Here is a 15,403-nt window from a genome sequence, read left to right as displayed (position 1 = left end):
TGCAGTGGGAAGTCTTCTTGGGTGAGTTTGTCTATATATATTTCACTTTCTGCACTGTTTGTTCATCCTGATGAAGGGGATCCGTTCCCCGAAACGTTGATGTGATGTGATGATTTGAATACACACCTGTTTGCTTTTCAACAAATCTCTGAGTGCTGCCTCGTTTTTGATTCTGTATATATAGATATATATTTACATATAATCGGGATACTATTGCACCCACCAACCCCCCCTTACCCCACTCCCTGCAACAGAGCCGGCCTTAGGCATAGGCAAACTAGGCAATTGCCTAGGGCATTTGGTGTGCTTAGGGGCACCAGCAGCTTCTGGTGATTAAAATGATATGCAGCATGCCTATATTCTGTGTGTGACTGCGGCTGTATCTGCATACAAAATGCTACGTTGCAGTGTAGTCCTGGAAATCACTGTAATGTAGCATTTCATATGCAGATATAGCCGCAGTCACACACAGAATATAGGCATGCCGCATAACATTTTAATCAGCAGAAGCTGCTTGTGCATCCTAGCCACAAAGTAATGCAAATAAGATGCATTTTTATAAACAAAAGGCGCCTGACATTAGCAGAGCTGCCAGCTGACTCATGCCAGGCATCTCCTGCAGAACTAGCGGCGGTGCTAGGGGGCACCAGCAAAAATCTTGCCTAGGGCATCATATTGGTTAGGGCCGGCTCTGCCCTGCCACTCACCTCAAGATAAAAAAAATGGTTTCCTTTCTATAGCACCTGTAGTGAGGGATGAGGAATGAATGGCCCCATAATCAGGATCATGCTATATGAGGGGAGAGATTTGCTAGTCACTTTGTTATAGGGAAGGACTGTAACCGATGCTTTGATCTTCAGAAGTACGCAGACTAACACTGTGGTTTTTTAGATTATAACATCAAAGGGTAACTAAACCCAAAATTGAAATATTCAGAAATGAAGTGTGAAGATAGTATGTAATGCTCAGTCTCACTCTATTTTTTCTCTGCAGCTTGTGAAAAGTATAGTATGGTGTAGTATTCCCACTCTTCTCCATCCCAAAAAGCCAACACTAATTTAGTAGGTTGTATACAACCTTGTATGTGTGCAAGGCCGCACTGCATGCTGACCGTGCCGCCCAGCAGCCGCGACCGCAATTTAATTGCGGTCGCAGCAACTGTGGACGAACCCCAGCTTCCACAGCCCGGCTGCGAAGGCAGGTGGCCCGACTTCATTTTTTCCTTTGGAGTGGCTGCACGTGACGTCATGCAGCTGCCCCGAAAATGCAGCCGTCCCACCCCCGTTTTTCCTGCGCCGCCCCCACATCGGTCTGTCACCATTCCCGCTCGCCCTGCGAACGCCTCTACCTGTCAATCAGGTAAAGGCGTTCACAGTATATGCAATACGATCACATTGGCCGGGCAGCACACTCACAGGGCGGGACCTGCGCATGCACATTGGCACCAAAAACAGGGATATTGCGGTTGCATCATGTTGCGATGTGACATGAATAACCCCCACTGTCCTTATCTACAGTACCTTCTCATTCTCTATGGAGGAAAGATAATATATTGAAGCGTCATGTGTTCCAAAGATTTATTTATTTTTTAAAGAAGTGAACTAGTCTGTCCACAGTGGATCAAACAGAGACAATATGGAGCAAAATTAATAATAATTAGGTGTTTTCTTTTTGTACATAAATCATTGGGGTAGACTAAAATAATCTTAGTCATACATATTTTTTTTTTTGGTTTGCTTTTTCAGGCTGTTGTATAGGAATTATAATTCTGCAATGTTTCCATAGTTGTGTCACCTGGCTACCATGACAACCACTGTCACATGGCACATGATGTAGTGAGCCCAGGTGCTTTGGAATGCTCCACTGAGCTTAGTCGACACTGCAAAATCCTGCATCACATTCTGGAGCTTGGTACAGATGTGTCCTCTTTTGTACTTGCTGCGTAGCGTACCATGCGAGTTCCAGCAGAGTGGGGAGGGGGGTGTTTACAGAGCCGTGGCTCCCGCAATGAACAACGTCAGAAGAGGACACATCTTTACATATGGAAAATGCGTTAAAAACCCCAAAATTGGATTTTGGGGTTTTTTATTGCATTTCAGACTTTAGTACATCCCGGCCAATGGGGAAGATGTCTCAAGTCTCAGAGACTGATAAAGTGGAGAAGTTGCGCAAAGCACCAATCAGATTCTGACTGCCATTTATCTAGCACAGTCTTTAAAATGACAGAAACTGCTTTGACTGGTTACAATGGACAACTTCTTCACTATATTTCTTGCAAAATTTTGATACATCTCCCCCTGTGTATGTGAGTCTTTCTCACGGAGTTTGCAAGCTGTCAGGTACTGAGTCTATGTCATTGAGTATTTAAGACTTAAGTACTCACCTTCCAGTTCTTCAGGGCCTTTATACCATCTGATGTTGGCAGCCGGTTTGCTGCCACTTGTTGTGCATCTCAGAATAGCATTTTCGTTTTCATTGACTGGCCTCTCGTAACCAGTGATCTGGGGTTCCTGGGGGACCCCTGGAAATGGAGATGGAAAAACCTGTGAGCTGACAATCTCACCCAGTGACAGCAGCACATACTCACTGCACACCACTGCGCTGTTCCAATGTCTGCTTTGCAAGGGGAAATATTTTAAAACTAAGGGGGACATTTACTAAGCAGTGATAAAAGCGGAGAAGTGAGTCAGTGGAGAAGTTGCCCACGGCAACCAACCAGCACTGAAGTAATACCTATAATTTGCATACTATAAAATGATACGGAACTTCTGATTGGTTAATGGGGCAATTTCTCCACTGGCTCACTTCTCCACTCTTATCACTGCTTAGTAAATGTCCCCCATAATCTTCTTCAGACACACAGACATATAATGTTGTAATGGAGACACTGGGGAATTTAGGTGGTCATTCCGAGTTGATCGCTCGCTAGCAGTTTTTAGTAGCCATGCAAACGCTATGCCGCCGCCCTCTGGGAGTGTATTTTAGCTTAGCAGAAGTGCGAACGGTTCTATCTCAGAGCGGCTACAAATTTATTTTGTGCAGTTGCAGAGTAGCTCAAAACCTACTCAGCGCTTGCGATCACTTCAGGCCATTCTGTTCCGGATTTGACGTCACAAACACGCCCTGCGTTCGGCCAGCCACGTCTGCGTTTTCCCTGGCAGGCCTGCGTTTTTCCCAACACTCCCTGAAAACGGTCAGTTGCCACCCAGAAACGTCCCCTTCATGTCAATCACTCTGCGGCAGCCAGTGCGACTGAAATGCATCGCTAGACCCTGTGTTAAACTACATCGGTCGTTGTACTCGTACGTCGCATGTGCGCATTGCGCCGCATATGCATGCGCAGAACTGCCGTTTTTTTAGCCTGATCGCTGCGCTGCGAACAAATGCAGCTAGCGATCAACTCGGAATGACCACCTTAATCCTAGTGTCACTGGTGCGCAATAGTTACTAATTTCCCATTTCACCTCTATAGGGTGTGAAGGAAAATTATCAAAGGTACAGGTTGCAATGTACTTTGCTGGAATTGGATTCCCCCTAATGATTTTAAAAAAAAAAATCACAAAAAAAAAATAATTGTCAGATGTTAATTTTCAATTAGACTGTGTTACACATTTTCTGCTAAAAGCTATTTTATCATTATACTAAATACAGACTCACTGTACATCCCTTTTCCTGCTCTCCCCTTTGACTTAATGAGAATCTGACAGAGCTAACGTCAGTCATATCAGAGCAAAATTGTTATTCTCTAACTTTGTTTATCTCTGTACTGTCTCTATTACTAAAACACCGGCTGTGATGAGAAAACATCACATCAGTACACTGACAGTGTTTCCAATCATGGGAAGATGCTATAGCCAATCAAAATACAAAGGTGGAAATGAGACGCTGCCACTGCTTCATATAAATATTAATTGTACTATGAGCCTGATTCATATTTGTTATACCCCTTTTACACCACCTGAAATATCCTGGGATTTTGCATGGGAGCGCGCAAATTCCCGGGACTGCAGGTGGTGTAAAAAGGTCACCCCGGGTCCACTTTCCCGGGAACCCAACCCGGCACATACGCAGGGTTGGACACGGGTAAGACCCGGGAAGGAGGCGGTGTAAATGGGTAAGCCGGCACCCATTTACAGCATGGCAAACCTCCCGTACCGCAGTGTCCGGCGGGCGGTCGGGAGGCTGGGGGTCACGGCGCACGCTGTCTATGCAGACAGCGTGCTCCGTGCTGGTTGCCATGCTGCGGCTGGAGACATGGCACATGTTGTCTAGGCAGACAGCAGCGCCATGTCTGGTGCCTGGAAGCGCCGGAGGCTGGGGGCAGCACAGCAGCTTCCAGATTGCTGTGCTTGCCCCCGGCGAGACGCTCCGGAGTCCCGATCTGCAGTGTGGGCCGGCGCTTGGAGATGACATCATCTCTAAGCGCCGGCCCACAATACACTGCACCCGGGTGCAGTGTAAATGGTGCCGATCCGGGAATATCCCGGATCAGCACTGCAGTGAAATGGCGGGAGTCCCGGGTCTGACCCAGCTTGGAACCGTGTTCCAAATCCTGGGTCAGACCCGGGATTTTGGTGTAAAAGGGGTATAAGTAAAGCAAAAAAAGCAAGCAACTGGTCAAAACCATGCTGCACTGCAGGTTGGGTTGATGTAACATGTACAGAGAGAGTTAGATTTCGGTGGAGAGTGTACAAACTGAAATGTAAATTGCAGTGTAAAAATAAAGCTGTCTAACATTTGCGGGCTACATGCAAAAGCAGCCAGTATATACCATGCACAGAAAAAATATAACCCACCTAAACCTGAATCGCTCTGGTTTTGCCCAGTTGCTTGCTGTTTTGCTTTACTCACAAACATGAATCAAGCCCTACAGTATGTTACTAAAGGAGATTGACCATGGTTATAAATGGCAGTGATCCAGAATAGTGTAAGGGTGAGGTTGAGGCTGGGGAAAGCAAATTTAAACAACTACTGTACAAGGTAGATCTTTAAACCGTGGTGAGATATCCAATTTCAATGATCATTTTCTGGATCTCAAACAAATGTAAAAAACAACAACACTTTTTGTGTATTTTATACTAGTTTTATTTCCATGTCAGCAATCAGGAGGATTAATGATACTGGGCAGGATTAATGTATGTCCATATTTATCACTGTCTACCATAGTCTGAGATGCACCAATCCTGGGAGAGAGATAAAGTGGAGCATTTGCCAAAAGTAACCCATCAGCTTCTGTCACTTACCTAGCACTGTCTGTGAAATGACAGAGGCTCATTGTCTGCTCTGGGCAACTGCTTCACTTTATCTCTCTCCAAGGCTTGATACATCTCCCCTAAAGTCTGCAGTAGGACAATCTTGCACCCTGACCAGACATACCTAGAACGGTCACCATGGCTTTGGCTGTCCTGACGGGCATGGTGAAGATGGAGCAGGTGTACTCCCCCTCATCAGATAACACCACATTGCTAATACTGATGGACAGCTCGTTTCTGGTGGACCTCACCAGCTGGATTCTGTTGTCTCTGAGAGCTGAGCGGGAAAGATAAATTATAAGAAAGACATAGTAAACACAATAACCAATATAACTAGCATGTACAATATAACATTAGATAGCACAGAACGGGTGGAACGTAAGGAATTGTAGAGAGAAATCTAGAGGTGGAAGCTCTAGAATACATATATACATAGTAATAGAGATAAGTAAAGCACAGAATGACAAAGAGGCACCCCAATACGTGATGATGTACTGTAGAAGGGAAATATAAATATGCTGTCTTCTCTCACATGTCCAGCAGGGGGCTCACATACCTCTCTTCTCTCCAAAGTACAGTGTCTGCTGAGCTGGATTGGACCACTGGAGGGAAGACTCTTCATGTTCCTCCACTGTGCAAGTTAGGGTCATTTTGCCTCCTGTGGCAACTAGGACATCCGATGTGATCGGTTGGCTGGCTGTGGAGAAAGAGGACAAGATTTATAATAGCGATCGTTCCAGACTTTCCAGGTGTAGGTGCATACATAGATTATATACAGCTGTTATCTCTCAATGTAATGCGGTGGTGCACCATGCATTGCAGGGAATTACAATTTATAGCCAGTTATGTACATCCCGAGCCATGGAATATAATCTGCAGCACTGTAACAACCAGAAGACATACAGATGTGCATTCGTGCACCCTGCACCATATTTTTCTTTATATTTTGTGCCGTAGTGGCTTCAAAGATGCAGTAAAACAGAGTGTACTATTAGAAAACCAGACTGCGACTTTAACCACATAGCAATTTTTTTTAAACACATACAAAGTCACAGATGAAGTACAATGGAACTTGGTGTAAGAAACAGCCGCAGCTGCTGCACTGTAGCACTGCATATACAGAATCAGACTCAGCCGCAGATGAAATCAATCAGCACAATGTAACAAAGTAGTTTTGTCACTCCCAGTTGTTTTATTTACGCAAATTTTGAGCGAGAAACACTCTCTGTGTGGCTGAGTCTACCGGTACCTGGCGCACCAAGAGGTACTATTTGGCAAGTCTTGAGCAAAAGTCTACGAAGACACATCTGTACTTAAGATCCTTTATCAGTTTACTGTATAGATCACTTGAGAAAAAAATCTGAAGATCATGAAAAGTCGGACAGTATAAAACAAGCCTGATGCCGGATAATATTCCAATGCAAAGTGATCGGACCATTATAGGGCACATTGGAGAAAGCTGCCAGATTATGACCACTCACGGCCTGTGTCCTGAGGACCTTTATAATTTTTTCATGGGAGAAAATACCCAAGTTAGGGCTTCTTCCAATAAATCAAAGGGTCACCTGCCTGTGAAGAGATACTGTATGTTGGAAGAATAAAAAAAATAAAAAAATAATTATATATATATATATATATATATATATATATATAGATATAGATATATAGATATATTTAATATATTTCTTCTTTTTTAACAAGTTCGGGCTTCCGCGTGGATTGCACATGTGTGACTCTGCGCGCTGGGTCATGCATGCTCAGATGCACTAAAGCAGTGTTTCCCAACCTCGGTCCTCAAGGCACATTGACAGTCAAGGTTTTAGGGATATCCATGCTTCAGCACAGATGGTTAAATCAAAATTACTGAGGTTCTAATAAAGTCACCTGTGCTCAGGTATAGCTATCCTCAAAACCTGTTATTGTATCTTTAGGACTGAGGTTGGTAACTCCTGCACTAAAGACTGGCTGGCGTCAGTAAGTGAAGCCTTACCTATGCCAGCTAGTAATGTCAAGCAACACTATGCTGCTCTGGCAGGGTCGGACTGGCCCACTGGGTTAACCCCGGTGGGCCCCATTAACTTGGGGCCCACCAGTACTCGAGGGATCAGGTTCCAGACTATACACTACTTAAATTATACAATATGAATTTGTGACATTATACTGCACAGGACTATGGGGGTCATTCCGAGTTGATCGCTCGCTAGCAGTTTTTAGCAGCCATGCAAACGCTATGGGAGTGTATCTTAGCTTAGCAGAAGTGCGAACTGGGAGTGTATCTTAGCTTAGCAGAAGTGCGAACGAAAGGATCGCAGAGCGGCGGCATAATTTTTTTGTGCAGTTTTAGAGTAGCTCAATACCTACTCAGCGCTTGCGATGACTTCAGACTGTTCAGTTCCTGTTTTGACGTCACAAACTCGCCCTGCGTCCGCCCAGCACTGCCTGCGTTTTTCAAGGCACGCCTGCGTTTTTTCGAACACTCTCTGAAAACGGCCAGTTGACACCCAGAAATGCCCTCTTCATGTCAATCACTCTGCGGCCATCAGTGCGACTGAAAAGCTTCGCTAGACCCTGTGCAAAACTACATCGTTCGTTGTAATATTACGTCACGCGTGAGCATTGCGCCGCATACGCATGCACAGAAGTGCCATTTTTTTGCTTCATCGCTGCACAGCGAACGAATGCAGCTAGCGATCAACTCGGAATGACCCCCTGTGTTGTAATATCTGTTATTAGTCTGGTGCATTATCATGCATGCTCTAGCAGTATTTACTATACATATTTATCAAGGGGCTCAAACAATGCACTACTGGTTAGCCAAGTCTCTAAGCATGGTCCCCTACCACTGCATTTCCCCGGTGGGCTAAGAATGCCCCAATCTGATACTGTGCTCTGGCGAAATATTTAGAGTAATAGATTATCTACCGCTGCAATAATCAGTAATAGAAAATCTGTGTTATCAAATGATAGTAAATAAGGGCTTATCCGTGGCAGCTTCTCGTGTAACGTGGCCACCTACTCGGGTCACTGCTTCCCCCAGAGGTGTCTGCACCAGCTTTTGCGACGTATGACGATGATGAAGAGGGACAGGTCACACTATCAGAATATGCTGCTGATACAAATCAAATGTTTCCAGACAAATTGCTCTTCACCAGGAAGAGACATCCCTTTATTAGAGAACATCAATATGACTGCTTGTTTTGGAAATAATAGTGGCCTAACATGACAGCCACCAAGTTAAAATCCCTTTTTACTTGAACAAACAGATAATGAGTGAAGTACAGTGAGAGAGTCACAGGTTGGAACACAGAGCAGAGAGAATAGCAGCTTAATTGGGAAATCTGAATTATTTGCATTTATGTGTGTATAGTTACATAAACTCACGGGAAGCAGTTGATTTACCGACGGACGCAATACTGACGATCATAATTCCGACACCCATTGATCGACAGTCAAAATACTGACACGGTCAAAATACCGACATTCGTTATGCCGACATGTTAAAAATGCCGACATAGTCAGAATACCGCCATTTGAAATGCAGACATGCGTTTTTAAGGAATTTTTGCCCAAACGCAGACTTGCTCATACTCTACCATCCCAGTGGACCTGGAGGGGGAATATAATAGTGTGCCGAACGCAGCGAAGAACCGTGCCTCAACCATGGCGAGCGCAGCAAGCCATGCGAGGGGACGAGGTACACTTCGACGGTGTCCATGTCTACCTATGTCGACATTGACACATAAAACCCAGAAAAACTCATGTCGGTATTTTGACATGTTGGCATTTCAAATGTCCGTATTCTGACTATGTCGGCATTTGGAACATGTCGGCATAATGAATGTTGGTATTTTGCCCGTGTCGGTATTTTGACTGTAGGCCAATGGATGTCGGGATTATGACCGTCGGTATTGCGTCCATCGGTAAATCATATTGAACCCAAACTCACATCACACCTGCATTTAGCCCCAAATGACTATGTATACCTATTAAAGTTACACTAGCCAATCTATGCTGTACACGGTCTGTAATCTATTCTCATGCAGGTTTCTCGGGCTCACAATATTTCATACCGCTAATCTGACATTACAGGGGAGTTGCTAAGAATGAGTTATTGGGGGCCCTACAAGCCCCAGTGCACTTTTAGCTATACTTGCCTACTTTACAAACTTCTCAGTGAGTGGCAAGCACTGGAGGTGTGACCATGTGATTGGCATCATTGTGGCCCTGCCACCCCCTTCCTACACAATGCCGTGATTGGTGTGGGCATTGCTATGATGGAATGATTTCATGAGGTGGCCTCCCGGCTCAGGAGTCATGGAAATTCAGGAGACATTCCAGGGTGTGATATAGAAGATTTATACTGTCTAGATAGTCAGTAAGTCGACATCATATGGTCATCATGCATTAGGCCTACAGAGGTTAGGGTCGACAGGTACAAAACGTTAAAAGGTCAACACAAAAATGGTTGACACATTTTTTTGTCCACATCTAGTATATTTCATGTTCTGTGACCACCATCAGTAGAAACATAGGGGGTCCAGAGCCGGATTAAGGGGGGGGTTCTGGGGTTAAGTACCCCGGGCCCCCTAATCTGAAAGGGCCCCCCTCCACAAGCCACAGATCGGATCAATGTACTGATCTGATCCGCAGCACTGCACTCCCCTCTGACACCGCTTCACAGCTGCAGAGCTTTGCTGGGCTGCCTGACGAGTGACAACTCAGCTGTCCAATGGTGTGTGTAGCTGCAGCCTACACTCCAGCCAGTCACGGAGCTGCAGGCTGCTGCTGCTGCACATACCATTGGACAGCTGAGCTGTCACTCGGCAGCCAGAGGAAGCAGGATTCCTAGCGTGCCGTGCACTGCACAGTGCACACAGTCACAGCTGACAACATGCTATGTGGATGTGCTAATTGGAGGAGAGAACTTCAAGCTCTTTTCCTACTGTTCTGTGAGTCAAGCAAACGTGAGACAGGCTGTATTTTGTCATTAATTACATTTGAAGTTGAGGTTCCTGTATAGTGTGAGTGTGTGTATATATATATATATATATATATATATATATATATTTGTATTGTGGTTTTCATTTTACACCTGAGGGCCCCCCATGTTTTACGTTCCCCGGGCCCCCTGAAGTCTTAATCCAGCTCTGAGGGGGTCATTCCGAGTTGTTCGCTTGCTGCTTCCGTTCACTGTGCAGCGATGAGGCAAAAAAACGGCACTTCTGCGCATGCGGTTCAATGCGCACGCGCATCGTACTATTGCAACGAACAATGTAGTTTCACACAGGGTCTAGCGAAGCTTTTCAGTCGCACTGGTGGCCGCTAGTGATGAGCGGGTTCGGTTCCTCGGAATCCGAACCCGCCCGAACTTCAGGTTTTTTTACACGGGGCCGAGCGACTCGGATCTTCCCGCCTTGCTCGGTTAACCCGAGCGCGCCCGAACGTCATCATCCCGCTGTCGGATTCTCGCGAGGCTCGGATTCTATCGCGAGACTCGGATTCTATATAAGGAGCCGCGCGTCGCCGCCATTTTCACACGTGCATTGAGATTGATAGGGAGAGGACGTGGCTGGCGTCCTCTCCGTTTAGACTAGAGTACTAGAGAGAGACACAAATTTTGGGGAGCATATTATTAGGAGGAGTACTACTTGCTGCTGATAGTGTGACCAGTGACCACCAGTTTAATTAATCCGTTCTCTGCCTGAAAAAAAACGATACACAGTGTGACACAGTCACATACCATATCTGTGCTCAGCCCAGTGTGCTGCATCATATGTAATACTGTATATCATTATCTGACTGTGCTGAGTGCTCACTGCTCACACAGCTTAATTGTGGGGGAGACTGGGTAGCAGTTATAGCAGGAGTACATATTTTAAGTACAGTGCACACTTTTGCTGCCAGAGTGCCACTGCCAGTGTGACTGACCAGTGACCACTGACCACCAGTATTGTGATTGTCTGCTGACCACCAGTATATTGTGATTGTCTGCCTGAAAAAGTTAAACACTCGTCGTGTGGTGTTTTTATAAACGCATTCTGCAGACAGTGTCCAGCAGGTCCGTCATTACATAATATATACCTGTCCGGCTGCAGTACTAGTGTGATATATATATATATATTTTAATTTTATCTCATTATCATCCAGTCTATATTAGCAGCAGACACAGTACGGTAGTCCACGGCTGTAGCTACCTCTGTGTCGGCAGTCGCTCGTCCATCCATAATTGTATACCACCTTCCCGTGGTTTTTTTTTCTTTCTATCTTCTTGATACTAGTAGCAACCTTTAGGAGTCTGCAGTGCTGAGTCTGACAGACAGTGTCCAGCAGGTCCGTCATTACATAATATATACCTGTCCGGCTGCAGTACTAGTGTGATATATATATATATTTTAATTTTATCTCATTATCATCCAGTCTATATTAGCAGCAGACACAGTACGGTAGTCCACGGCTGTAGCTACCTCTGTGTCGGCAGTCGCTCGTCCATCCATAATTGTATACCACCTACCCGTGGTTTTTTTTTCTTTTCTATCTTCTTGATACTAGTAGCTTACTTTAGGAGTCTGCAGTGCTGACAGACAGTGTCCAGCAGGTCCGTCATTACATAATATATACCTGTCCGGCTGCAGTACTAGTGTGATATATATATATATTTTAATTTTATCTCATTATCATCCAGTCTATATTAGCAGCAGACACAGTACGGTAGTCCACGGCTGTAGCTACCTCTGTGTCGGCAGTCGCTCGTCCATCCATAATTGTATACCACCTACCCATGTTTTTTTTTTTCTATCTTCTTGATACTAGTAGCTTACTTTAGGAGTCTGCAGTGCTGAGTCTGACAGACAGTGTCCAGCAGGTCCGTCATTACATAATATATACCTGTCCGGCTGCAGTACTAGTGTGATATATATATATATATTTTAATTTTATCTCATTATCATCCAGTCTATATTAGCAGCAGACACAGTACGGTAGTCCACGGCTGTAGCTACCTCTGTGTCGGCAGTCGCTCGTCCATCCATAATTGTATACCACCTACCCGTGGTTTTTTTTTTTTCTATCTTCTTGATACTAGTAGCTTACTTTAGGAGTCTGCAGTGCTGAGTCTGACAGACAGTGTCCAGCAGGTCCATCATTACATAATATATACCTGTCCGGCTGCAGTACTAGTGTGATATATATATATATATATTTTAATTTTATCTCATTATCATCCAGTCTATATTAGCAGCAGACACAGTACGGTAGTCCACGGCTGTAGCTACCTCTGTGTCGGCAGTCGCTCGTCCATCCATAATTTTATACCACCTACCCGTGGTTTTTTTTTTTCTATCTTCTTGATACTAGTAGCTTACTTTAGGAGTCTGCAGTGCTGAGTCTGACAGACAGTGTCCAGCAGGTCCGTCATTACATAATATATACCTGTCCGGCTGCAGTACTAGTGTGATATATATATATATATATATATATTTTAATTTTATCTCATTATCATCCAGTCTATATTAGCAGCAGACACAGTACAGTAGTCCACGGCTGTAGCTACCTCTGTGTCGGCAGTCGCTCGTCATCCATAAGTATACTAGTATCCATCCATCTCCATTGTTTACCTGAGGTGCCTTTTAGTTGTGCCTATTAAAATATGGAGAACAAAAATGTTGAGGTTCCAAAAATAGGGAAAGATCAAGATCGACTTCCACCTCGTGCTGAAGCTGCTGCCACTAGTCATGGCCGAGACGATGAAATGCCATCAACGTCGTCTGCCAAGGCCGATGCCCAATGTCATAGTACAGAGCATGTAAAATCCAAAACACCAAATATCAGTAAAAAAAGGACTCAAAAATCTAAAATAAAATTGTCGGAGGAGAAGCGTAAACTTGCCAATATGCCATTTACCACACGGAGTGGCAAGGAACGGCTGAGGCCCTGGCCTATGTTCATGGCTAGTGGTTCAGCTTCACATGAGGATGGAAGCACTCAGCCTCTCGCTAGAAAAATGAAAAGACTCAAGCTGGCAAAAGCACAGCAAAGAACTGTGCGTTCTTCGAAATCCCAAATCCACAAGGAGAGTCCAATTGTGTCGGTTGCGATGCCTGACCTTCCCAACACTGGACGTGAAGAGCATGCGCCTTCCACCATTTGCACGCCCCCTGCAAGTGCTGGAAGGAGCACCCGCAGTCCAGTTCCTGATAGTCAGATTGAAGATGTCAGTGTTGAAGTACACCAGGATGAGGAGGATATGGGTGTTGCTGGCGCTGGGGAGGAAATTGACAAGGAGGATTCTGATGGTGAGGTGGTTTGTTTAAGTCAGGCACCCGGGGAGACACCTGTTGTCCGTGGGAGGAATATGGCCATTGACATGCCTGGTGAAAATACCAAAAAAATCAGCTCTTCGGTGTGGAAGTATTTCAACAGAAATGCGGACAACATTTGTCAAGCCGTGTGTTCCCTTTGTCAAGCTGTAATAAGTAGGGGTAAGGACGTTAACCACCTCGGAACATCCTCCCTTATACGTCACCTGCAGCGCATTCATAATAAGTCAGTGACAAGTTCAAAAACTTTGGGCGACAGCGGAAGCAGTCCACTGACCAGTAAATCCCTTCCTCTTGTAACCAAGCTCACGCAAACCACCCCACCAACTCCCTCAGTGTCAATTTCCTCCTTCCCCAGGAATGCCAATAGTCCTGCAGGCCATGTCACTGGCAATTCTGACGAGTCCTCTCCTGCCTGGGATTCCTCTGATGCATCCTTGCGTGTAACGCCTACTGCTGCTGGCGCTGCTGTTGTTGCTGCTGGGAGTCGATGGTCATCCCAGAGGGGAAGTCGTAAGACCACTTTTACTACTTCCACCAAGCAATTGACTGTCCAACAGTCCTTTGCGAGGAAGATGAAATATCACAGCAGTCATCCTGCTGCAAAGCGGATAACTGAGGCCTTGGCATCCTGGGTGGTGAGAAACGTGGTTCCGGTATCCATCATTACTGCAGAGCCAACTAAAGACTTGTTGGAGGTACTGTGTCCCCGGTACCAAATACCATCTAGGTTCCATTTCTCTAGGCAGGCGATACCGAAAATGTACACAGACCTCAGAATAAGACTCACCAGTGTCCTAAAAAATGCAGCTGTACCCAATGTCCACTTAACCACGGACATGTGGACAAGTGGAGTAGGGCAGGGTCAGGACTATATGACTGTGACAGCCCACTGGGTAGATGTATGGACTCCCGCCGCAAGAACAGCAGCGGCGGCACCAGTAGCAGCATCTCGCAAACGCCAACTCTTTCCTAGGCAGGCTACGCTTTGTATCACCGCTTTCCAGAATACGCACACAGCTGAAAACCTCTTACGGCAACTGAGGAAGATCATCGCGGAATGGCTTACCCCAATTGGACTCTCCTGTGGATTTGTGGCATCGGACAACGCCAGCAATATTGTGTGTGCATTAAATATGGTCAAATTCCAGCACTTTCCATGTTTTGCACATACCTTGAATTTGGTGGTGCAGAATTATTTAAAAAAACGAGAGGGGCGTGCAAGAGATGCTGTTGGTGGCCAGAAGAATTGCCAGCGCGATGTGCTGAGCGAGGGGGAAAGCCGACGGGGGGCCGCTCACTTCACACAACGGTGAAGTGAACGACCCGCTAGATTGAGCCTGCATGCAGCTCAATCCAGCACCGGCGATAGCGATGCGCGGGACCGCGCATCGCTATCACTGGAGGGCATACACACGGCAGATCCGTGCTTAAAATATAAGCAATCTAGCAAGATTGCTTAGATTTTAAGCACGGATCTCTCCGTGTGTACCCCCCTTTACTATTCCCATTTGTAGTCCAAATGTTGTGAAAACAACATGTGAAACCCACCCCCAAAAAATGTGTCAACCATTTGTGAGTTTACCATTGTTATGTCGACCTTTTTAACTGTGAAACCTAATGCATGTCGACCTATTGACTGTGTAACTAGACAGTGTAGAGCTATCATCCGGATACCGATATTCCCTGGAAGTACGCCCGTTTGCCTTTTATACACTAGATCAACGCTGACTGGAATGAAGCCCCTCTCACTAAACAGTCTCACAAGCGCAAACCATCTACGCCCCTCTAAAATACTGAAACAATTCTCTCCTCATAGACATTATGGGGGATATG

At 45.5% G+C, this 15,403-nt stretch overlaps 1 protein-coding gene across 4 annotated transcripts in view; it reads right to left on the bottom strand.

Moving 5' to 3' along the window:
- CADM3 (cell adhesion molecule 3) overlaps positions 1-15,403 on the bottom strand; it is a 456,644-nt gene that overhangs the window by 123,932 nt on the left and 317,309 nt on the right. For all 4 annotated transcript variants that reach the window (XM_063948089.1, XM_063948090.1, XM_063948091.1 and 1 more), the window contains 3 exons: positions 5,809-5,949; positions 5,377-5,529; positions 2,384-2,521 (listed from right to left, as the gene is read on the bottom strand). In XM_063948089.1, the coding sequence (XP_063804159.1) occupies positions 2,384-2,521; positions 5,377-5,529; positions 5,809-5,949 (432 nt within the window). The remainder of the gene's footprint in view (positions 1-2,383; positions 2,522-5,376; positions 5,530-5,808; positions 5,950-15,403) is intronic.

Source organism: Pseudophryne corroboree, chromosome 12 (assembly GCF_028390025.1).
Source record: "Pseudophryne corroboree isolate aPseCor3 chromosome 12, aPseCor3.hap2, whole genome shotgun sequence".
Classification (NCBI taxonomy): Eukaryota; Metazoa; Chordata; class Amphibia; order Anura; family Myobatrachidae; genus Pseudophryne; species Pseudophryne corroboree.
This window is presented reverse-complemented; position numbering and strand designations above follow the sequence as displayed.